Source organism: Petaurus breviceps, unplaced genomic scaffold (assembly GCF_028583685.1).
Source record: "Petaurus breviceps papuanus isolate PSGF00001 unplaced genomic scaffold, PetGlider_PUasm1.0 551, whole genome shotgun sequence".
In the NCBI taxonomy this organism is placed as follows: Eukaryota; Metazoa; Chordata; class Mammalia; order Diprotodontia; family Petauridae; genus Petaurus; species Petaurus breviceps.
This window is the reverse complement of record NW_027186372.1, coordinates 34438917-34461796: the sequence shown is the minus strand read 5'-3', so window position 1 is coordinate 34461796 and position 22880 is coordinate 34438917. Positions and strand designations below refer to the sequence as shown.

The 22880-nt window shown below is 41.0% G+C and overlaps 2 protein-coding genes across 9 annotated transcripts in view; both read left to right on the top strand.

Moving 5' to 3' along the window:
• The window catches only part of HNRNPH1 (heterogeneous nuclear ribonucleoprotein H1), a 329511-nt gene that overhangs the window by 110844 nt on the left and 195787 nt on the right, over window positions 1–22880 (top strand). The gene's annotated exons all lie outside the window — the stretch shown is intronic.
• The window catches only part of TCOF1 (treacle ribosome biogenesis factor 1), a 63002-nt gene that overhangs the window by 34663 nt on the left and 5459 nt on the right, over window positions 1–22880 (top strand). The window contains exons 9-14 of the mRNA XM_069102729.1: window positions 3939–4119; window positions 4619–4758; window positions 13609–13777; window positions 14766–14848; window positions 18014–18224; window positions 21705–22319. Of these exons, the coding sequence (XP_068958830.1) occupies window positions 3939–4119; window positions 4619–4758; window positions 13609–13777; window positions 14766–14848; window positions 18014–18224; window positions 21705–22319 (1399 nt within the window). The remainder of the gene's footprint in view (window positions 1–3938; window positions 4120–4618; window positions 4759–13608; window positions 13778–14765; window positions 14849–18013; window positions 18225–21704; window positions 22320–22880) is intronic.

Genomic DNA, 22880 nt, shown 5'->3' with positions numbered 1-22880 from the left:
GTGTGTGTGTGTGTGTGTGTGTGTGTGTGTGTGTGTGTGTGTGTGTGTGTGTTTGTACACTTGTATAAGAAGGTACTTATACATGGTAGTTTGAGAAGTTAAGGAAATCAGGAAAGGCTTCATGTAGAAGGAAATGTTTTTATACCCATGGTTCTGTTGGTTATCTGTAAGCCAGCTATTTTTATACTCTTTTTTTTTTATCTTCTTTAGTGAAGTGGAACTTTGACTGCAGCAAATTAATTTAGCAGATAATGCTAACCATTTGGCTTGAGGCCACAATTCTATAGTCTGAGGCCAAGGGTACTGAGCGCTGAGACTTGGGCCTCAGACATTTACTAGTTGTGTGTGATAATGGGCAAGTCACTAAACCATTCTGTGCCTCAGTTTTCCTCATTCAAAAAATGGGAATAACAGTAGCACTTACCTCCCAGGGTTGTTGTGAGGATCAAATGAGACAATATTTGTAAGGCATTTTGCAAATCTTAAATACTGTGTAAATGGTGGCTCTTTTTATTATGTTTGAAGATTCTAGAATCTGTGAAAAAAAAATTTAAATCTTTAGAAGACATTTAAACACTCCCTCTGAGGTCTTGAACCAGAGTTAGACTATGGCCTCAAGAAAAATGCAGCTTTTTTGTTATTATTTCATTATTATTGTCATCACATATTTACATGGCTTTATAGTGGCATGACTCTGCATTTTTTATAATTAATTCCACAGTCCTAGGGAAGCTAATTCATCCTGGCTATGTAGAATGCAAACATGGGCTCCAAAGAGCTGCTTTTCTTCCTCATCTCCCTCATTAGGTTGCCAGATAGCTTGACACAACAGAAAGATTGATGGAAGAGGCAGGAGTCTTGTGTCTGGATCCTGGTCCTCTGATAGTTAGGGCTGTGACCCTGAACCAGGCTTTCCAGCTTTGTGCCTTTTTTCCTCATCTGTAAAAATGATCAAACAAGATAATATTTATAAAGTGTTTAACAAGTCTTAAATGCATTATGTAAATATTAGCTTTTATTATTATCTGTGAATAATGGGCCGGAACTTGATGATATCCCATTAAGAGGTAATGTGTTGTGATTTTGTGATTTGCTCTCTCCTGGCCTCAATCTTGCCTCTGTATTAAGTTAATAATTATACTTACCCAGCTCTTGCATCCCATAATTCCCCTTCCCAAAGTTGCTGGGGGGATTTGTTAATTGTTTTGTCCCTGCTCAGGGACAACACCATGGCCCTTGGGGCCTTAAAGAACAGCAACACAGGGTCATTAAAGCCAGAGGGAAGCAGAGCCAGCCCCTTTTCACAAACAAGACTGAGGTGAAGGAAAGCAGTTACCATGTCTCAGAATAATACATTTCCAGCTTCTGAGTGAATCCACTTGACATTGTGCTTTGGGGTATTGGAGAAATTGCACTTTACAAGCCATCCTCTTCAAGGCTGTACTCATTCTCGTGCCCAAGCCTGAGGGGTTTGGACTCCAAGAAAAGTCAACCTCTCCTTCCTCCCTTCTTGTCCTTTAGCCCACTAACAAGAACTGTGCTTACTGACCAGGGGCTTAGTATCTCTTCCCTTTGTTTGCCCATCTGTCAGCCTTCCCTGTGGCCCAGATCCCCTTCCCCCTGCCACTCTCCACTTCCCCAAACCCCTTTTCTTCTGTGGTGCTGAAGGCCCCAAAGAATCCAGATCCGTGGGTCTGGACATCCCTGTACTGCCCCTTGAAGCTTTTCCAGCTTGATTACATAAACATGTTCCAGGAGGGTGGGGCTCGCTGCTGCTAGATGCTCCCCATCTTTAGACCCTGTGGCCGCAAGGTGGTGGCAGAGAGTCACAGAAATGAAGTATTTCCCCTACCCCCAGCCCAAGCTCGGATTTCTTTCTTCACTTATCTCTGGCCCAAGCTTTGTAGCTTGGTCTTGTAACTAGATGCTCAGGTCACCTGGGGAGCTGGAATTTCCTGTGGCCAGCTATAGAACCGTCCTTGCCCAACACCCCTCTGGCTGCTGGCTGGGCCAGGAACAGCCCTTTGAGGGGTTTAGGGTATGTAGGGATGGAAAGCTTGTTTGGGGGAATCCTAGGCTTTGGGCTTAACTGGATTAGGGCCAGCAAGCCTCCGGAGGACAGGATGGTTAGCTTCCCTGAACATCTCAAGAGCCTGTCTGTCGTTCTTAAATAGAGTAGTTGTGAAAAAAGTGCCTTGTTAACCTTAACAAACCTCTTAAGATAGATTACCTCCTTTAGTTCTCACAACAGCCCTGCTTTACAGAGAACATGGACATTCACAGAGAGCCACAGTCCCATTCTACAGAGAAGACTGAGGCTCAGGAAGGGTGAGTGACACTTGCCCATGGTCACTCAGCTAGTAACTGGATGAATGAACCCAGGTTGCTCCTGACTACAAGTACAGAGGCATTTCTGTAGAATGCTGCCCTGTCTGGACACGTGAGCTGTTATCATTCTCAGGCCTTGCCATCGCTCTATATTCCCAACAAACTACTTCTCCATCTTTTAGTATATAGGAATCTTTCTTGAGCCAGCATCTGAAAGGACTGCTTTATACCTCATTTTCTCTTAAATGCTAATGCCCTTTAAAAAAAATAATACATACCCCCAACTTCAGGGAAGACACAGACAAGAGTCAACAGCATGGTTGGTTGGGCATCAGCATCACTGGTGGGAACTCCCAAATCCGTGAGATCACATTGGAGCGATACTTGTCTTGTATAGAATGCCAGAAGGGACCTCAGAAGTCATCAGGCCCGACTCATACCTGAATAGGAAGTCCCCAGTAGATAACACTCCCAAGAGTCATTCATTCTCTCTCAGAAATTTCCATTCCTTTCACAATTCTTCCTTTGGATAGCCCTGTTGTTAGAACGTGGAATCTTTTTGCCTTTTTTTTTTTTAATTCAATCTCTACAGCATTTGGCATAGAGTAGGCACTAAGTCAATGTTGGTTGACTTTAGGAAACTTCCTTACTCAGATTAACCCAAAATTTGTCTCTTTTCACCCTCTCTGAGTTTGGTGTTTGGGCGTCAAGGAGAAGAAGCCTAATATTACCCCCTCTCCACTAAATAGTCCTTCAGATATGTGAAAATTGTGGTCATGACCTTTCTGTGTCTTCCCCTAAGGACTTTCCCAGAAACTTATCATAGTTTCCAATCCCCCTCACTATCCTGATGGTGCTCTTCAGGGAACAATTCAGCTAGTCAAAGTAATTCTTAAATATAGTGCTAAGAACTAGATATCGAAATTCCAAAGGAAAAATAAATAAATGAAGAATAAATTCTATGTGAAATCTGACCAGGGCAGGACACAGTAGAACTAGAGGACTGTCCCTTCACTCATTCTGGTTACCAGACCTCTCCTAATGTAACCCATGACAGAATTAGAATTTTTTTTTGTTTTGGGGGGTTTTTTTGCTTTTTTGGAGGGAGGGAGGAGGGCAGTTGGGGTTAAGTAACTTGCCCGAGGTCATAGGGCTAGTAAGTGTTAAGTGTCTGAGGTCAAATTTGAACTCAGGTCCTCCTGACTCCAGGGCTGGTGTTCTATTCACTGTGCCACCTAGCCACCCTAGAATTAGAATTTTTTGTTGTTGTTTTTTGACCGCCAAATGATCCCTAATGAGTTTGCAGTCACTAAAATCCATTACAAACTAGTCTAGCCACTCTTCTCAACCCGTACTTTTTTTTATCTTTTTGGAGGGGGGAAGGCAGGGTTGCTGGGGTTAAGTGACTTGCCCAAGGCCACAGGGCTAGTAAGTATAAAGTGTCTGAGGTCAGATTTGAACTCAGGTCCTCCAGACTCCAGAGCTGGTGCTGTATTCACTACACCACCCAGCCGCCCCCATCCTATACTTTTTAGCCACTGAACCATCTCACCATCAAAAACCTTTAACCATTGGGGTGGGGGGTGTTGTGTTTTGTTTTTGTTTTTAAGGTGATTAAAACCCCTCTGATTTTTGTCGACCCCAGTCGTAGTCCAACTGGCAAGGCTGCTGTCCCCATGAAAGCCAGGACAGCCTCGAGGAAGAGACAAGTATTAGAGAGCAGGGAGCAAAACTCATCTGAGAGTGAGGATGATGGTATAATCCCTGACACCCAGCACCCGACTCTTCCCAGTAAGACCCCTGCTCTCCCCTCAGTCTCAAGGGCCACTGAGGTCAAATGTTGGGCTCATGTCTGTAGGTGGGTGGGGGCTGCAGGGTCCTACATAACTGCACTTTAGTTGGGTAGGGGGGAAAGAAATCTCCCCTTTGGTGCACCCCCTCCCTCTTCAAGGGACGTTGGCCAGCCTCTCATCGGAAGGACATGAAGAAACTTGCTGTGAAAGTCACCAAAGTACCATTTGGTCATCTTTGGGTAAATGTTTCTGGGAGCATGAGCAAGACACATTCTTGAAACAAGGATACTTTTGACACCTTTGCTGGGGTTATTTTTCTGCATGTGACTGAATGGTGAAGAGGGACCACTGGCAGAAACAAGAACTCTTAAATTTGAGCTCATGATTTTGGGAGCCCTTAAATTTGTCCTCCTTGCAGAGTAGATGGGGGCACAGCAGAGACTTTGCCCATTCCCTCTCACACCTAACCCAATCTCCCTCACTCTTACCTATTCCAGCCATAAAAGCCGTTTTGGTGGGCGTGGCCCCCACCTGCCCAAAGGCAAGCTATCCACTTGGCACCGTCCAGCCTGAAGCTAGTATGGAAGAGTCCAGTAGTGAGTCTGCCTCTAAGGATCAGGGGACAGGAACCTCCCAGGTACCTGGAAAATGGCCCCGGGGAAGGAAACTTAAAACAAGTCAACTTGAGTGTACCTTGTTGGCTTTCACATAACCTGTCCTTGGAGTGGCGTGATATAGTGGATGGAGTCTAGGCTTAGAGTCAGGACTCCTGGGTTCAAATCACAGCCCTGTCCTTTACTGGTTTCCTGATCACGGGCAAGACATTGACCTTCTCAGGTTCTCAGCTCCTTCCTCTATAAATCAGGGATATTTGTGGTATCTACCTACCTCTCAGGGTTTTTGTGAAACACAAATAAGATAGTAAGTAAAGCATTTTTATAAAATGTAAAATGTTATATGAATATTAGTCCTTATTGCTGCTACTACTACGACTATCATAACTACATGTAGGAAGGCCTGGAATCCAAACTCCACTTCCAGGATTTTTCAGGTTCCCTGATTCCATCCTATGTGTTTCAAACCATTTCTACAGTCCTATACAGTTTGCAAAGGCCTGTCTTTGCACTGAGCCTGGGAGAGCAATGGGGAATATAAATAATATCTTAAATTTTTGTAGCTAAGGAAATGCAGGCCCACCAAGGGAGCCACTCGGAAGGGTCTTGGGCTCTCAAGGGACCTCAACGAGGTCTTGAAGTGGCTTCTTATTCATAGTTGTTACAGAGCAGGGCTTATTCACCCTTTTTGTATGTCATAGTGCCCTTTGATAGTCCGGTGACACCTGTGGACCCCTAAGATTATTAGATACATGGATTAAAAAGGAGGCCACTGATGTGTACAGCTGGTCAAAATAGGTTTTCAAAACAAGTTCATGGACCACAGGTTAAGAACCACTGTTGTGGAAAGAATTCCTGGTCAGATGTGGGTTTTACCAGATGGCTTCTAAGGCCCCTTCTAATTCTTGGGTTCTCCTCAGTGTCTCAGAGCCAGAACCTGACCCTAGGGCTGCTTTGTGCTTCGGAGGTCCAGAGTTTCCTCAGAGGGAGCTATAGGATGGGTCTTGACCACCTAATGTACCTTTAAGGACTTGGACAGGAATAAAGTTTTTCTTCTCCTTTTCCTTTCTTCCTCCCCTTTAGTATAATAAATGACCCTAAAGTGTAGTTGAGGGTTTTTTTTCCCAATCTATATCTTGAAATGCCAGGACAGAAAGGGAATTCCTTTTTTAGGTTTTTTTTTTTTCCCCTTTTTTGCTTAGCTAGCACAGTTCATAGGATTTAAGAGCTGGAAGAGACCTCCTTATATTATATTATATAACTAATATAATTATATAACCTTATATTATATTATATAACTAATATAATGCAGCCTCTCATTATAAAGACAAGGAAACTGTTCATGAAAAAATACAGTTTCTTGCATCTACTTAGCACGTCATAGTTTTCAGATCATCACAGCATCCTAGAGTAAAGGTGACAGACACACGTCCTACAAAACTCAATTGCAGCCCAAACCAGATTAAATTGTAACAGGGAAATGTTAAAAAAAAAACATAAATAAAAATACAATGAAACATAGATAATATGTGGTTTTCTAAGTCAGATGTGGCCCACAGGGATCCTTGTGTATGGTTTTTCTGACCCCTTTCTCTGTTTGAGTTTGACATTGTTCTAGAAAATAGGCAGAATGATGTTATCCCATTTTATATAGATGAGATTAGAAAGCATAACAATTAATTGCATGGGATCATATAAGCTCCACATTGGTAAAAATCAGTAGTTAATCTCAGGCCTTCTGATACCAAAGCCATTACTGTTGACATTTTCAGTGTCTTCTAAACTTTTCAGCAGCTAGCAATCAGAGCTACTTTTCTATTTAAGAAAATTCTTGGGGCAGCTAAGTGTCGCAGTGAATAGAGCACCAGTCCTGGAGTCAGGAGGACCTGAGTTGAAATCAGGCCCCAAACATTTAACACAAAAAATAGCCGTGTGACCTTGGGCAAGTCACTTAACCCTGATTGCCCTCCAAAAAGCACGCAAAAAAAATTTTATTTTATTCTTCTTAGTAACCATCATCAAAAGCAAATACTCTAGTAAACCAAAATTTGCAGATAAGAGTACATAAAACTCTGAACTCAGAATTTTATTTCCAGCTTATTTTTTTGTATTTTTTAAACAAAGAAATAATGGTGTCCAGCATGCTTGCTTTCCCATCTCATCCTTTAAAAAAATGTTTTTCTGGTGCTTCTTGTCATATCTGAGGGGGAAAATCCCCCTCCCTGAATTGAATTCTCCCTTGTAACAAAGAAATGCAGTTCAATAAAACCCATTCACACAGTGGCCATTCTTAACCAACAGTGTATGCAGCACTCAACCCTCGTTGTCTCAACATTTCTCTCCCTAGAAGGAAGCCATGTCTCAATATTTCTCTAGGACTATCACTGATCTTCAAATTATGCATGAGTTTATATTTCTTTTAATGGTCTTTTCACTTACGTTATTATCATTTCTTACCATTTTTTCTTACATACATTTTAAACATTCCATCATTATTTATTCCATTAACTACAGTCCATAAATATATTATCCAGTTCTGCTTTTATTACTCTGTATCATTTACTCCAGTGAATCTGCATATCATTGGTGTAGGATGGATATTTCCTCCATAGATAGATTTCAACACTAGGGGATCCTTGTTCATGTCCTCCCATAATCTCACCACAAGGACTAGACCCAATTTGCAGTCCCTGTGCTCTCCTGACATCTAGTGGACCCCCAAAGACCTCCCATAAGCTATCTCTAATGCTTCCCACATGACAAACCCATTGTCTCCGGGATTTCTAATGACACCTTCCATGCTGCCCCTCCTAGGACCACTTTACAGAGAGTGACACAGAATCCCAAAGGGGGACGGCACATCCTAGGTCCTATGTGCCAGAGGTGAAATTAAAATTGAAACAGATCCCTGAGGGCTACATGTTGACTTCAGAAAACTGTTATCTACATTGCATTGTATTTCTCTTTATTTTGTTAAAGATGTTTCCCAGTTACTTTTTATTCTGGTCCCTGCTACACTTGGGACTTTTGCAGGCAGTGAGCTTGACATCTTTGATCTAGTCCAGTACCTACTCGATCAAGGTGTCTTTATACAATTAATATCTCTGACAAAGAATCCAACCTCTGCTGAAAGACCTCAGATGGAGGGTGATCCAAGAGCTCCCAGAATGCCTCAGTATATTTTTGGGACACTTGCTAATTGTTTAGATGCACTTCCTTAATTGATCCTAAATTGACCTCTGTGGTATCTTCTTGTATCTCCTTACTATGACTAACCAAAATGAGTCTCTCTTTCCCAAGACAACCTGTCCAATTTTGGAGGCAGGCTTTCAGCAATGGAATGGGCCGCTATGTGCCACCTCCACCCCTCTTTACTGGGAGTCTTACAGGTAAAAGCTGGAGGACCACTTACCTAGGATGTTGTAGAAGGATATAGATTTCACTCTGTGGCCTTTGAGATTCCTTCCAGCACTCATTGGTTGCCCCTAATTCTTTCAGCCATCTTTAGCTAGGTGGCAGAGTGGGGAGAGCTCTGGACCTGACTTCAGATTTGACCTCACACACTTCTAGCTGTGTGACTCTGGAATAGTCACCTAACTTGTCTTCCTCAGTTTCCTCTTCAGTCAAATGGAGATAATAATGGTACTGACCTCCCAGGATTGTTGTTGTGCAGATTAAAGGAAATAATATAAAGCATTTTACAGGCTTTAAAGTGCTATATAAATTCTACTTATTATTATTTTGTTGTTGTTATATGGCATGGCCTCCAATCTTCTTACCATCATTTGCCCTGCTCTAGCAACATTATTAATTATCAAAATGAATAGAAAGAACCCCTCCATTATACTTTCCTTCCTAAAATGGACAAGTCAACATGAGATTTTCACATGTGATCTGACCAGAGCAGAGAACAGCAGGACTATCACTCTTTTATTCTGGAAGCTGCTGCTCATTTTCTTAATGAGGTCTCAAATTGCCTCAGCTTTTTTGACTGGCATTGATTTATATTGAGTCTGCAGCCCACGATGGCACCCCACACCCAGCCCTGGTTCCCCTCTGCATTGTTGCGCACTCTCTCTAGGCCTGCTGCCCTCCTGACCATCTGTGCTCTTGTGCTTTGCAGGATGAGCGGCCCCTTCCTGCTGTTGGATCTTCTCTTATCTTTGTTGTCAATCCTTGGCACGTCTCACCTTTATGAACCAAATAAGCTCTCCACCCTGACCCCACCTCAGCAATGTTATTCTTCCCTATCCACAGATTCCTTGCCATGCACCATCCTGCCTCCTTTCTGAAAACCTGCTGCAGCAGCACTCACCCCTCAGGGTGTTCATTGTGCTCATTTTATGTGCCTTCCTGATAATAATCATCCCCGACCTTGATATAGAACTTTCACACACACACACACCCTGCTATTGTTGCTCTCTGAGGTTTTCTTTTCTCGTCCTTTACTAGTCAGCCCCCCACAAAGCTGCTGGGGGAGCACTTTCTCTCTCTACTTCTCTATGGCTGCTGATACTCCTTGCCTAAGCTCCTTGTCACTGCCTCCTCCTTACCCTCCCTATGGCCTGTGAATCTTGCTTCAGCCAATTCAGAGCTTAGTTATTTCCATAATATCACTTTATTTGAGAATAAATTAAGGAAGATCCAAAATATACAGTTAGAGAGCACAGAGCCATCAGGTGGCAGAACACGGGGCTTTTGTCATGCCTCTAAATTAGAGTGACATCTGTCACATCCCAGCGACTCCCCCCACCCCCACCCTGGACCCTGTCTTATTACTACAAGTACAGAAAGCACAGTCAACTAGAACAAGTCAACACAGTGGCTGTGGCTGAAAATAGATTCTCTGCCCCCTCTCTGCCAAGAAGCAGGAGGCCTGCTTCACTCTCACAGCTCTGAGCTCTCCATTGGTCAGTGTCATGGTCATGGTCAGTGAAATTCTCTCTTCTCTTGGTCACTAAGCACGTTGGCCTCCTGTTTCTACTTTCTTTCCAGGGCACAGGGTCAGGTCATACAGGTATTCCCCAGTTGTTGGAATTCTTTTTGTCACTTCTTATAGCACAAATAGTATCATTCATATACCATCACAATTTGTTCCGCCATTCCCCAGTCAACAGCTATTCACTTTTCTCTTTGTTCTTTGTTATGACAAAAAGTACTGCTATAAATAGATGTGTATATGTGTATCACTCTACTAGGTATATATCCTAAAGAGGTCAAAGACCTTATATAGCTATTTATATCAGTATTATTAATATAGCTTGATACAGGCATATCTCAGAGGTACTGCGAATTCAGTTCCAGACCACTGCAATAAAACAAATCATATGAATTTTTTTTGTTTCCCAGTGCATATAAAAATTATATTTACACTATGCTGTAGTCTATTAAGTGTGCAGCAGTATAATGTCTAAAAAAATGTACATATCTTGAACACTTAGAGGCCATTGTAGGGTTATTAATTGGCCTGATTTCAATATTGTTGTGTCTCAAGGAATTGAGAGGCCTGTGGGGAAGAAGCGAAAGAAGGGGAAATGGCTGGTCAGTGGAGCAGTCAGAACACACAACATTTATTTATTAAGTTCACCCTCTTATATTGGTGCAGTTTCTGGCTCCCAAAAACAGGTACAATAATAACATCAAAGATCACTGGTCACAGATCACCATAAAAGACCTAACAATAATGAAAAGGTTTGAAATATTGCAAGAATTGCCTAAATGTAACACAGACATTATAGAAACACATGCTGTTGGAAAAATCACTCCAATAAACTTGCCTGACACAGGGTTACCACAGACCTTCAATTTGTTAAAAAAAAAAAATCACAATATCTGGGAATAAAGTAAAGCACAATAAAACGAGGTATGCATGTATGTAGATTGATATAGATAGACATTAGTATTGATATAGGTTGATATGTAGGATCTTTGACCTTGGAATATATACCTAGTAATGATATCACTGGGTCAGAAGAAATATACATTTTTCAACTCATTTTCTAGAATTGCTGGACCAATTTACAGTCTCACCAACAGTGCTGTAATCATAGCCCTGCCAAATTCAATCATTTCTCTTTTTTCTTCATCAGTCTGATTGCTGAAGAAAAACCTCTGAGTTTTTTTCATTTGCATTTCTTTTATTTGTGATTTCAGCATTTTTTATAAGGATTTTGATAGCTTGCATTTTTTTTTACCAGTTCTCTATCAAGGTGGTAGCTCTTAGATATTTATGTGAATCCTCAACATATCTTAGATGTCCACTTTATCAAAGATACTTGCTGTGTAGATTTCCCCCCATTTAATCTCTTCTCTTCTAAATCTGCCTTGATTTTGTTCAGGCAAAAGCTTTTCAATTTGATGCCGTTGATTATATGGTTTTCTGAATTTATCATGTTTTTCTTTCTTTATGATATACTAATATTCCATTCCATTAATGTGCCACATTGTTCAGCAATTGCTTAGTCCTTCAGCACATATTTTAGTTCTAGCAGAATTGAATTGTCAGGTCTCAAAAAGAATAGTAAAAATTGATTGAAAAGAGGATGTGGGAATTAGGCAAAGAAGAGACCAAGCTATCACTCTTTGCAGATAATAAGATGATATGCTTAGAGAATCAAGTAAAAAACTACTTGAGACAATAAATAAATTTGGCAAAGTTGCAGGATATAAAATAAACCCACATAAATCCTCAGCATTCCTGTATATTTCTAATGAAGTTCAACAGCAAGAGATAGAAAGAGAAATCCCATTTAAAGTTACTGTAGACATAAAATATTTGGGAATCTACCTGCCAAAACAAACCCAGGACCTATATGACCACAACTACAAAACACTTTTCACACAAATAAAGTCAGATCTAACTAATTGGAAAAACATCAATTGCTTGTGGCTGGGTCGAGCTAATGTAATAAAAATGACAATTTTACCTAAATTAAATTATATATTTAGTGCCATACCAATCAGTTTACCAAAAAACTACTTTATAGAGCTAGAAAAAATAGTAACATTCATTTGGAAGAACAAAAGGTCCAGAATATCAAGGGAATTAATGAAAAGAAATGCTAGGGAAGGTGACCTAGACATACCAGATTTTAATCTGTATTATAAAGCAGCAGTCATCAGAACTACTTGGTACTGGCTGAGGAATAGAGGAGTGGATCAATGGAATATATTGGGTACAGGAGACTCAGCAGTCAATGACTATAGTAATCTACTGTTTGATAAACCCAAAGACCCCAGTTTTGGGGATAAGAACTCACTATTTGACAAAAACTGCCGGAAAAACTGGAATATAGTATGGCAGAAACTGGGCATAGACCATTATCTAACACCATATACCAAAATCAAGTCTAAATGGGTGCATGATCTAGGTATAAAGGCTAATACTGTAAGCAATCTGAGAAAGCAAGGAATAGTTTACCTGTCAGATTTGTGGAGAGGGGAAGACTTTATGACCAAATAATTAGAAAGCATTATAAAATGCAAAATGGATAATTTTGATTATATTAAGTTGCAAAGCTTCTGCACAAACAAAGTCAATGTAACCAAGATTAGGAGGGAAGTGGAAAATTAGGAAAGAATTTTTACAGCCTATGTCTCTGATAAAGAACTCATTTCTAAAACATACAGAGAATTGAGTCAAATCTATAAGAATACAAGTCATTCCCCAATTGATAAATGATCAAAGGATATGAACAGGCAGTTTTCAGAGGATGAAATTAAAGATAACTATAAACATATGAAAAAATGCTCTAAATCACTATTGATTAGAGAAATGCAAATCAAAACAACTCTGAGGTACCACATCTCACCAGTCAGATTGACTAAGAAGACAAAACAGGAAAATGACAAATGCTGGAGAGGATGTGGACAAATTGGAACACTAATGCATTGCTGGTGGAGTTGTGAACTGATCCAACCTTTCTGGAGAGCAATCTGGAATTATGCCCAAAGGGCTATGAAAAATTTCATACCCTTTGACCCAGCAATACCACTTCTAGGGTTGTATCCCAAAGAGATCATAGAAGTAGGAGGAAGACCCATATGTACAAAAATATTTATAGCAGCTCTTTTTGTGGTGGCAAAGAATTGGAAATTAAGGGGGTGCCCAACAATTGGGGAATGGCTGAACAAGCTGTGGTATGTGAATGTAACGGAATTCTGTTGTGCTATAAGAAACAAGGAGCAGATGGACTTCATATTTACCTGGAGAGGCTTATATGAACTGATGCTGAGTGAGAAGGGTAGAACCAGGAGAAATTTGTACACAATTACAGACACAACGTATGTGTGATGACCAGCTTTGATGGACTAGACTCTTCTCAGCAATGCAGGGTTATAAGTCACCCCCAAAAGTCTCATGATGGAGAGAGAAGTCTACATCCAGAGAAGGAACTGAGTTTGAATCCAGAGTGAAGCAAACTACCTGCCCTTTTTCATGCTTGGTTTTGTTTCCTCTTTCCCGTTTTTCATTCCATCTGATACAGTTCTTCTTTATAACCTAATGCCTAATGTGAAAGTATTTGCAGATCCTGTACTTGATTGTATGCTGCCATGGGGGGGGGGGGAGGAAGAGAAAATTTGAAGCTCAAGGAATTGTGAAAATGAATCTTGTAAACTAAAAGTAAACAAATTAAAAGAAAAGAGGGTGTGGAAAGATGAGAGTACGTGAACTAAGACCTAGAGGCATGATCAGTGTCCACACTAGACTGGAGTTTTGAGTGCTGAATTTGGACAGGTACTGAGTTTATATAAAGAGGCAGGGCATGAAGGGACTACTTCCCTTCCTTCTCCCTCTCTACTCACCATTGTTTTTTCCCTTGTTGGATTAAGGTGACATTGTCTCTAAAAGACTCTCCATGTTTATTCCACAGACCACTTGTATCAAGAGCGAAACAGCTAAGCAGGACAAAAAATCTAAGCTTGTTGGGGGGACCCAAGCCAAGGCTGCCCAGGACAGCTTTTCTGGGACCACTAGTAATGGTGCAAAGAATGAGAAAGAAGACTCAGAAAAAGTCAAAGCAAAGCAGACGCAAAATCTAGGTAAGGACACCTAAGAAAAATGGCCCTGTGCCCAATTCACTAAGCCTTGATAACATAGGAAAAATAGCCTCCTATAGTCTGTGACAGCCAAAGGGGGGGATATCTAGAAAGGGGTTATCTGTTCTAAAACAAGAAGAATTATAGGGAAGACAATGACCTCTCTGGGTCCGGTGCATGTCAAGTGAAGGGTTGGACATTCGTCATTGGCTCCTCATTGGATTCAAAACTAGAAGGGATCTTGGAGGTAAGAGTCCAGCTCTTTCATTTTGCAGATGAAGAAACTTGAGGCCTAAGAGAGGTTAAATGACTGTGCCTACAGTTACCTGGTGGATTACTGTCAAAGCCAGGGCTATCACCCCCGTCTTCTGACTCCATGTTCAGCAGTCACAGGTGTCTCTAATGCGGTTGAGCATTATCGCCATTTTAAGCACCCTCTTAAGAGAGTCCAGACCCAGTCTTCTGTTTGCTAATATAGGGAATGCTCCTTAAAATCATTCAGTTATTTCAGGAACCCCGAAAGTCTGTGGAAATCCACCCAGAATGGGGGTGGGGAACCTGCGTCCTCAAGGCTACATGTGGCCTTCCAGTCCTTGGGTACAGCTTTTGGACTAAGTCTAAGTTTTACAGAACTAATTCTTTTATTAAGGGGATCTGTTCGGTAAAGTTTGGATTCAGTCAGAGGGCTGTACTTGAGGACCTAGAAGGCCACATGCAGCCTCAAGGCCTGAGATTCCCCATCCCTGACCTAGAAGGAAAAGTTATTGAGAGATTTGAAGACAAGATGGGGAAAGTAAACTACTGGTTTGGTCCTCAGTAGAAGATGATTGGAGAATCTAGTGGAGATGGGGGGGTGAATGAAAGATGGGCAGAGAGAATGAGCAGGAAATTTCAGGAGAAATCACCCATGAGAAGGGCCATATCCTGCAAGCCACTGTGCCCAATCTTGCAGGACCAACAGGTTTCATAGACTTGTATGCTTTTCCCACAGGTCTTTCCCCTAAGGGCAGTGCTTCCATGAATACAGAGTGCCCAGAGGATTCTAGTGAAGAGGAAATTATAGAGCCTTCCCAGGTAGATTTAAGGGGCCAGGAGGGAAATGGTTCCGCGCCACGGAATAATGCTATTAACTCTTGTTATTAAGCTAGAACATGTAGAGTGTAGAGAGAACTGGCCTTAGAGCCAGCAAGAGCTGAGGTCCAGCCCACCTCTGGTACGCTTTGTAACCCTGGATAAGGCAATTAACCTCTCAGTGCCCCAGATGGCTCTCTAGGATGACAAAGTACACAGAGGTGCCAGGGCAGAGTGGCACAGTGAAAGGAGGCCATGGACCTCATCTCAAACCCTGCTTTGATGTTTGCTGCCTTTATGATGTTGGGCAATTGACTTTGCTTCCCTGGGCCTCAGTTTCTTCATCTGTAAAATGAGGAAGTTGAACTAGATGGCCTCTGAGGTCCCTTCCAGCCCTAGATCTGCAGTTCTGTCATCTGTAGTGACAAAAGAGGCTTCCTCCTTAGGACTTCCTCTGCATGTCACCCTACCAGAAACCAGGGCTGGCCAAGGACTTTTGTTGTCAATCATAATCCTGTAGACTTGTACCATTTTACCAGTGAAGAAACTGAGGCTCAGGAAAGAGAACTGATTAACACTATTGTTGCAGCAGCTGCAAGGAGAGCGATGAACTCAGATAATATTAACCCTGATAATAAAGTAGGGTAGTTGTGGGGGGTGAGAAGGGGGGAGGGATGTGTGTGTGTGTGTGTGTGTGAAGGTGGAAAAATCAAAGAGCAATTAGGCTGAATCACACGTTTTTGCTAAATAAAAAGAAAGCAATATTTCATACTAAGTTATGAGCAGAGCGTGCAGATAGGGTGTCATAACATACAGCATTGTTCACCACCATTTGCAAAGCACTTTTACATATATTTTCTTATTTTATCCTATCAACAACTTTGGGAGGTAGGTTTTATTATTAATTCCATTTTACAGATGAGGATACTATGACTGAGGGAGATCATACAACCAAATAACTGTCTGGGGTAGGATTTGAACTCGGGCTTTCTGATTCCAAGTCTAGCACTCTTTCCAGTGATAAAAGGAATACTGGTGACAACATATATTATGAAAGCATTAGCAATTAGGCCCACGATGTTTCTTGAAAATATATCCAATATAAAATATACTCACAATATACTGTGAAATTTTAGTCTTTAGCTTCATTTATTTAATTGGAGAGGGCACATTAAATCTTTCATTTCCATACTGATCAACAAGCTTTGTAGTATTTGAGCAAAGATTTGAATTGGTGTCCTGAGTCTCTTCAGGCCCAGTGGAGTTCAGTCCTATATTACCTAGAGGTATGACTAACAAAAGAATGACTTTTTTAAAAAATTACTTTTTTAATTGATAATTTTTGTTTGACATTTCACTTCCCAATAATCTCCAACCTCTGAAGGGTTTTCTGTCTTTAAGAAAAAAAAATGTTAATCAGAATTAGCTGTTAATAGTGATTGTGACTTTTAATACCTGTAAATTTTCACTCTTGTAGTTTACCATATCTTAACAGGAAAGAAGGAAGTATGCTATCAGTGATGTGTATGGACCCAACTCTGGCCATTGTGTTCCTCCTAAATACATTTGTAGTTTAGTGTTGTTTTCATTGACATCATGGTAGCCATTGAGTATATTGTTCTTTTGGTCCAGTTTCTCAGAATTCTTCATTTTCATTCGATCCATTTACTATTATTGTTGTTGTTATTTTATTATTACTTGTTCTTACAGTGCAGTTATATTCCTTTACATTAATATTCCACTGTCTGTTCAGCCATCCCCCATTCAGTGGCCACATTCATTTCCAGTTTTTTGCTTTTTTACAAATAGTGTTGCTAAGGATATTTTGAAACATATTGACCTTTTCTCTTTTGAATTCCTTGGGGCACAAGCCCAGGTGTGTGGGATTGTTGAATCAAAGGTTGTGACAATTTTAGAAACTCTTCTTACATAATTCCAAATTGCTTTCCAGAACAATTGGACCAATTCCCAATTCTCCCAAGTGTGTTAATGTGCCTGTTTTCCCACAGCCCCTCCACTACTATTTCTCTCTTCTGCCCTCTTTCCTTTTTTGATCCATATGAAGTAATACCTCAGGGTTGTTTTCATTTGAATTTTTCTTATTTAATGATTTGGAACATTTTTCATGTGGTTGTTGATAATTTGCATGTTTTCTTTTGAAAACTATTCTTATACTTTGTAGGGGATTTTTGTTTTTATTATTACTGTTATTATTTTTGATGCTGGGCCTCCCCACCTCATTCAGGCCAGAAGTACAGGAGCTGCTTGAGAACCTGCTCCCCGCACTGATCATCCCAGAAGCTTTGACTGGCTTCATTTCTGACCTGGGCCAGTTCTCTCCTCTGTGAGCAGCTTGGTGACCCCTCTGCTCTCAGGGGCTTACCAAGTTATGATAGACTTGTCTTTAGTCCTACCACAGCTTAGAACCTCCGAGTTCAATAGATATACATCCTTAGCCTCTCTCAGTAGCAGAGATTACAGGCATGTACCACCACACCTGTTTATAATAGATAAAAGGTGAATACATGAATAAATTAAGGACTTTTAAGCTTGAGTGACGGTTGTGTCCCTCTGTACAATCTATTCAACCCAATAGTTATTTTCAGTAGGAAGACTCAGCTTCCTGAGTTCAAATCTGGTCTCAGACACTAACTGTGTGACCCTGGGCAAGTCTCTTAACCCAGTTTGCCTCAGTTTCCTCATCTGTAAAGTCAACTGGAGAAGGAAATGACAAACCACTCCAGTATCTTTGCCAAGAAAACTCCCAATGGGGTCACAAAGAGTCACAGACAACTGAAAAATTTCTGACCAACAACAGAGAACTGCAAGGGAAGGCCCTGCCCTTGGCTTAGGAAAACTAGGAAGAGAAGGCAGTTTTCATATAATGGATTTGGAGTCAGAGAACATGGGTTCGGGTCCTGGCTTTGCTACTCTCTGCCTTTTGTAAACCTGGGCAGGTCACTCCCCTTCTCTGAGATATGGTTTCCTGACCTTTGATATGAAGAAGTGGAGCTGTCCCATCTCTGTGTCCAGCTCTGTGCCCTATAAGTTGATGTTCCTGTGACCCTGTCCCAGGATGTGTATCTGTATGGGCAGAGCACCAACACTGTGAATTCTAATAGCAGCCTTGGCTCCGCTCTGATCTCTTGTGTAACTGTGTCTTGTCAGTCTATTCTTTCAGCTTATACATTTCCCAGTTCATCTCTCCCTGTATCCATCAACCCTCAGCTACAGAAGGCATCTCCCAAGCAAAGACTTGCAGCAGTTGCCTCTGCAGGCCCAGCTCTGTCAGCATATTCCAAAGGAAGCTCTCAGAGTGACAGCAGTGATTCGGAGGCAGAGTGCAAGACAGAATCAAAAGAGCAGCCTCCCCCAACTGGTAAGTAGAAGGTCTGTGCTGTAGGAGTTAAGATTTTGGGGGGTTAACCAAACCCATTAGCCTGAACCCCCTTTCCTAGAATTCCTAGCAACTATAGCTAGGGGCTTTATAGTGTTAGCTTGAATATGGAGTCATTATAGCCCCAGTTAGCATAGGGCAGGCCTGCATAACCTGCCCATGGGTTACTTACAACCCTCAGGTCTCTTGTGGCACGCCAAAGAATTTCAGGAGGCCTGCAAAAAAGTAGAGGAAAACATCCTTTGTATGTATAGGAAATCCTTTGATGGGCCACAGGTTGCGCAGGCCTGGTGTGTATGGGCTTTCATTACATTTTCCTCAGAGGTTATTCAAAAATACTCCAGCAGGCATAGGAAATGCATACTATCGTCCTAAGATCAGCTGGCAATAATTGTCACCTACTGGAAACACTTATAAGAGGTGTGTGTATATGTCCATGCATGCATACACACACACATATTTGCAGGGTTTAGAGTTCATCATTGGTGGTAATTATAAGACTTGTCTTTGTTGTTCTGCTTAGACAGAATTTGCATGCATATCATCCCTGGTCCCATCTCTTTAATATCCCTCTGAGGGATATTTCATGTTTAGGCCACGAAATTAGAAGTGCAAGAGATGAATCCTGTCTTCTTTTTTCCCCTGTAGATATCTCTAGAAAGGTGCTGCTAGTCTTATGCCTTTGTAGGGAATGAGCCATGTCAGAGAGCTGAAGTGGTTAATAGTCCTTCACAAAGCTAGAAGTCAAAGATCAACCGACCCAGGTGTCTTTAGTTCCCTCAGTGTAAGCACAAGACAGCAGCGAGATTCCCAGGATTCACTCTTAAGTCTCAGCCACAGGAAACAGTCCTCGCTCCTTGTGGGATAGACAGTCTTTGGGTGGGGAGGGTGAGGTGGGAAAATTGGGGACCTTTTGCCTTCACCAGCAGCCTCCTGAAATAAAGTTGTAGAAGAGAGACATTTGTTTTAGACACACATTCTTGTGTATTACTTAGGCACCTCTGAAGTTATATTGAACTTGTAGACACCTCCTGAGGTCTGTGCATTTTCCTTTGTGTTATAATTTTTAAAGGGGCGGCATGGCATAGTGGGTAGGGAACTGGCCTTGAAGCCAGGAAAGTCTGGGTTCCAGCCCTGGGCCTAACACATATTATTAGCTCTGTGACCTTAGACAAGACATTTAACCTCATAGCGTTCTAAGCAACTGTCTAAGACTATAAGTTTCAGAAAAGATCTATCTGCTTGTTTGTTTAATTATTTTGACATTCATTTTTTAAAATTTTGAGTTCCAAATTATCTCCCTCTCTCATAGCCCTCTCCTACACATAGAGAATGCAAGCAGTTGAGATTAGTTACATATGTAAAGTCGTGCAAAATATATTTCCATATTAGCCATGCTGCCAAAAAAATAAATATATAAATAAAAAGCAAGAAACATAAAGAAAGTGGAAAAAAAAAGTATGCTTCAGTTTGCACTCAGTTTATCAGTTCTTTCTCTGGAAGTAGATAGCATTTTTCATCATTGATCCTTTGGAGATGTTTTGTATCATTGTTTTGATCAGAGTAGCTTAGTCTTTCACAGTTAATCAATCATCCTTACAATATTGCTATTACTACGTACGATGTTCTCTCCTGATTTTGCTTCCTTTACTTTGCATCAGCTCATAAAGTTTCCCAGTTATTTTTCTGAAACCATCCTACTCATCATTTCTTACAGCACAGTAGTGTTCTATCACAATCATATACCACCACTTGTTCAGCTATTCCCCAGCTGATGAGCACCCCCTCGGTTTCTAATTCTTTGCCACCCCAAAAAGAGTTGCTATAAGTATTTGTGTACATCTAGATCCTTTTCCTTTTTCTTTAATCCCTTTGGGGTACAGACCTGCTAGTGGTATTTCTGGGTCAAAGGGCATACACAATTTTATAGCCTTTTGGGTGTAGTTCCAAATTATTCTCCAGAATGGACCAGCTCACAGCTCCACCATCAGTGCATTAGTGCCCTATTTTTCTACTTCTCCTCCAGTATTTGTCATTTTCCTTTTCTGTCAATCTTACAGCTGTGATGTGGTGCCTCAGAGTTGTTTTAATTTGCATTTTTCTAATCAATGGTAATTTAGAGCCTTTGGTTATTGTGACTACAGACAGCTTTGATTTCTTCTGAAAACTATCTGTTCATCTCCTTTAATCACTTATTAATTGCAGAATGGATCTAATTTTTATAAATTTGACTCAGTTCCTTATATATTTGAGGAATGGGACCTCTGTCAGAGAAATTTGATTCAAAATTTTTCCCCAGTTTCCTACAGTCTTTCTGATTTTGTCTGCATTGGTTTTGTTTGTGCAAAACTGTTTTAATTTCATGTAACCATAATTATCCACTTTACTTCCTGTGATCCTCTGTATGTCTTGTCTAGTCTTAAACGGTTCCATCATCCATAGATCTGGCAAGTAAAATTTTCTATGCTCTGCTAATTTACTTATGATTTGTCACCCTCTTTATAACTAAATGATTTACCCATTCTGACTTTTTTTGGTATATGATGTCCGATGTTGGTCTGTAGCATTTTTTGTCAAATGGTGAATTCTTACCCCAAAAGGTTGGATCTTTGGACTTACCGAATTAGATTATAATGGTCATATACTACTAAGTATAGTGTACCTAATCTATTCCACAGATCCACCACTCTTAGCCAGTATCAGATTGTTGGGATGATTGCCATTTTGTAATATAGTTTGAAATCTGGTTTTTCCTTTACATTTTTTTCACTGATTCCCTTGACATTCTTGACATTTTGTTCTTCCAGATGAATTTTTTTTTCCAGCTCTACAAAGTAATTTTTTGGTACTCTGATTAGTATAGCACTGAATAAGTAAATTAATTTAGGTAGAATTGTCATTTTTATTTTATTGGCTTGGCCTCATGAGCAATTAATATTTCTCCAGTTGTTTAGATCTGTCTTTATTTGTGTGAAAAGTATTTTATAATTGTGTTCTTATGGCCCTTGGGTTTGTCTTGGCAGGTAGATTCCTAAGTATTTTATAACATCTCCAGTTATATTATATGGAATTTCTCTTTCTAACTCTTACTGCTGGGTATCGTTGGTAATATATTGAAATGCTACTGATTTATGTGAGTTATTGTAGACCCTGCAACTTTACTCAAATTGTTAATCGTTTCAGCTAGTTTTTCACTTGCTTCTCGAAGTACACCGTACACCATCTTATCATCTGCAGAGAGTGCTGGCTTTATTTCCTCATTACCTATTTTTATTCCTTCAGTTTCCTTTTCTTGTCCTGTTGCTGTAGCTAGCGTTTCTGATATGATATTAAGTAATTCTGGTGAACTTCCTCAGGCTTGATTGGGTATTATGTGTGACTTTTGACTTGCAGAGCCAAAGGCCAAACATAAAACTGTCTTATTCCAGAGTCCATGACACCTTTTTTTTTCCTGATCTCCAGAGAAAGAATTAAAGACCTCAGTCCCCAGCTGTCAGGCGATTGGGAAGGAGTTCAAGCCAGGCATGGTCAATTGTATACCTACCTCATCCAAACATGGGATCGTCTGTCAGAGTCCCATAAAGTCTTCCAACCTCCCTTCTCTAATTCGTCTCCAGATCTTAAGTACTAATGAGAATTCAGAGTCTAACAATGCATCCCTCAACTCCAAGGCCCCTGGAATAAGAATGCTCAGTAATCTGCCGCAACTAGAAAAGAAGAAAAAAAGTACTGAAACCCCAAAGTCAGGCAAGGGGAGCAAAAAGTCAAAATCAAAACGAAAACTGGCAGAGGACAGCCCTGTTGCTAAAGCCCCCGAGAGCAAGAAGAAGAAGTTGATGCGTGAAGTCCATAAGGAACGGGAGGCTTTGCAAGAAAAGACCACTGGGACTCCCAAAGTGGGGAGAAAAGAGAAAGCAAGTGGTGATGCTAAGGGAAAGAAGCCGAAGGGAGTCCCTAGCTCCAAGAAGAACAAAGAGAAGCCAGAAAGAAACATTACAATCACAGTGGGAGAAAGTGGGGAAATGATGGGTGCCAAGACCAAAAAAGAGAAGAAGCAAAAAAAGAAATCTGACAAAAGTAAGTGCCTTATGTTCAGCTTCTGACGCCTGTCTTCCAGGACCCTTTGGAGCATGGTGCCTCATGCTCCCTATACAAAGCCGGAGAAGTCTCCGGACTCCTCAGGGGGGAGCCACTGACAGTATTCTTTCAGTAGCAAAAAGATAACAGGTGTCCCCAAGGACTGGCAGAAGTGACATCACTTATGTCCTTTCTGCCAGAGTACCGGTTTCTTATAATAGAGTGTGGCCAAGGTTATGTCCATTCATTCCATACCAACTTTTGTAAAAATACTCTGTAGACATCCAGATGATTCACACAGTAGATCTTTGAACTTCACTGATTTGAGGGGAGAGTGTCTGCTTCTGTGAGTTTTTCAGAACTGAAGGGGACCTTTTATGCCATATAGTCCAGCATCACTTTTTTCCTGACCTAGAAAGGGGAGTATGACTTGACCAAAGTTACATATATCAGGTCTCCCACGTCTTAGTCCAGTGTCTCTTTCTACTACACAATTCTGGAAGCCTTCCCCTGCTTCTTCTGGGTGTCTGAGTAGCCACAGAATGTACAAAGTTATGTCTG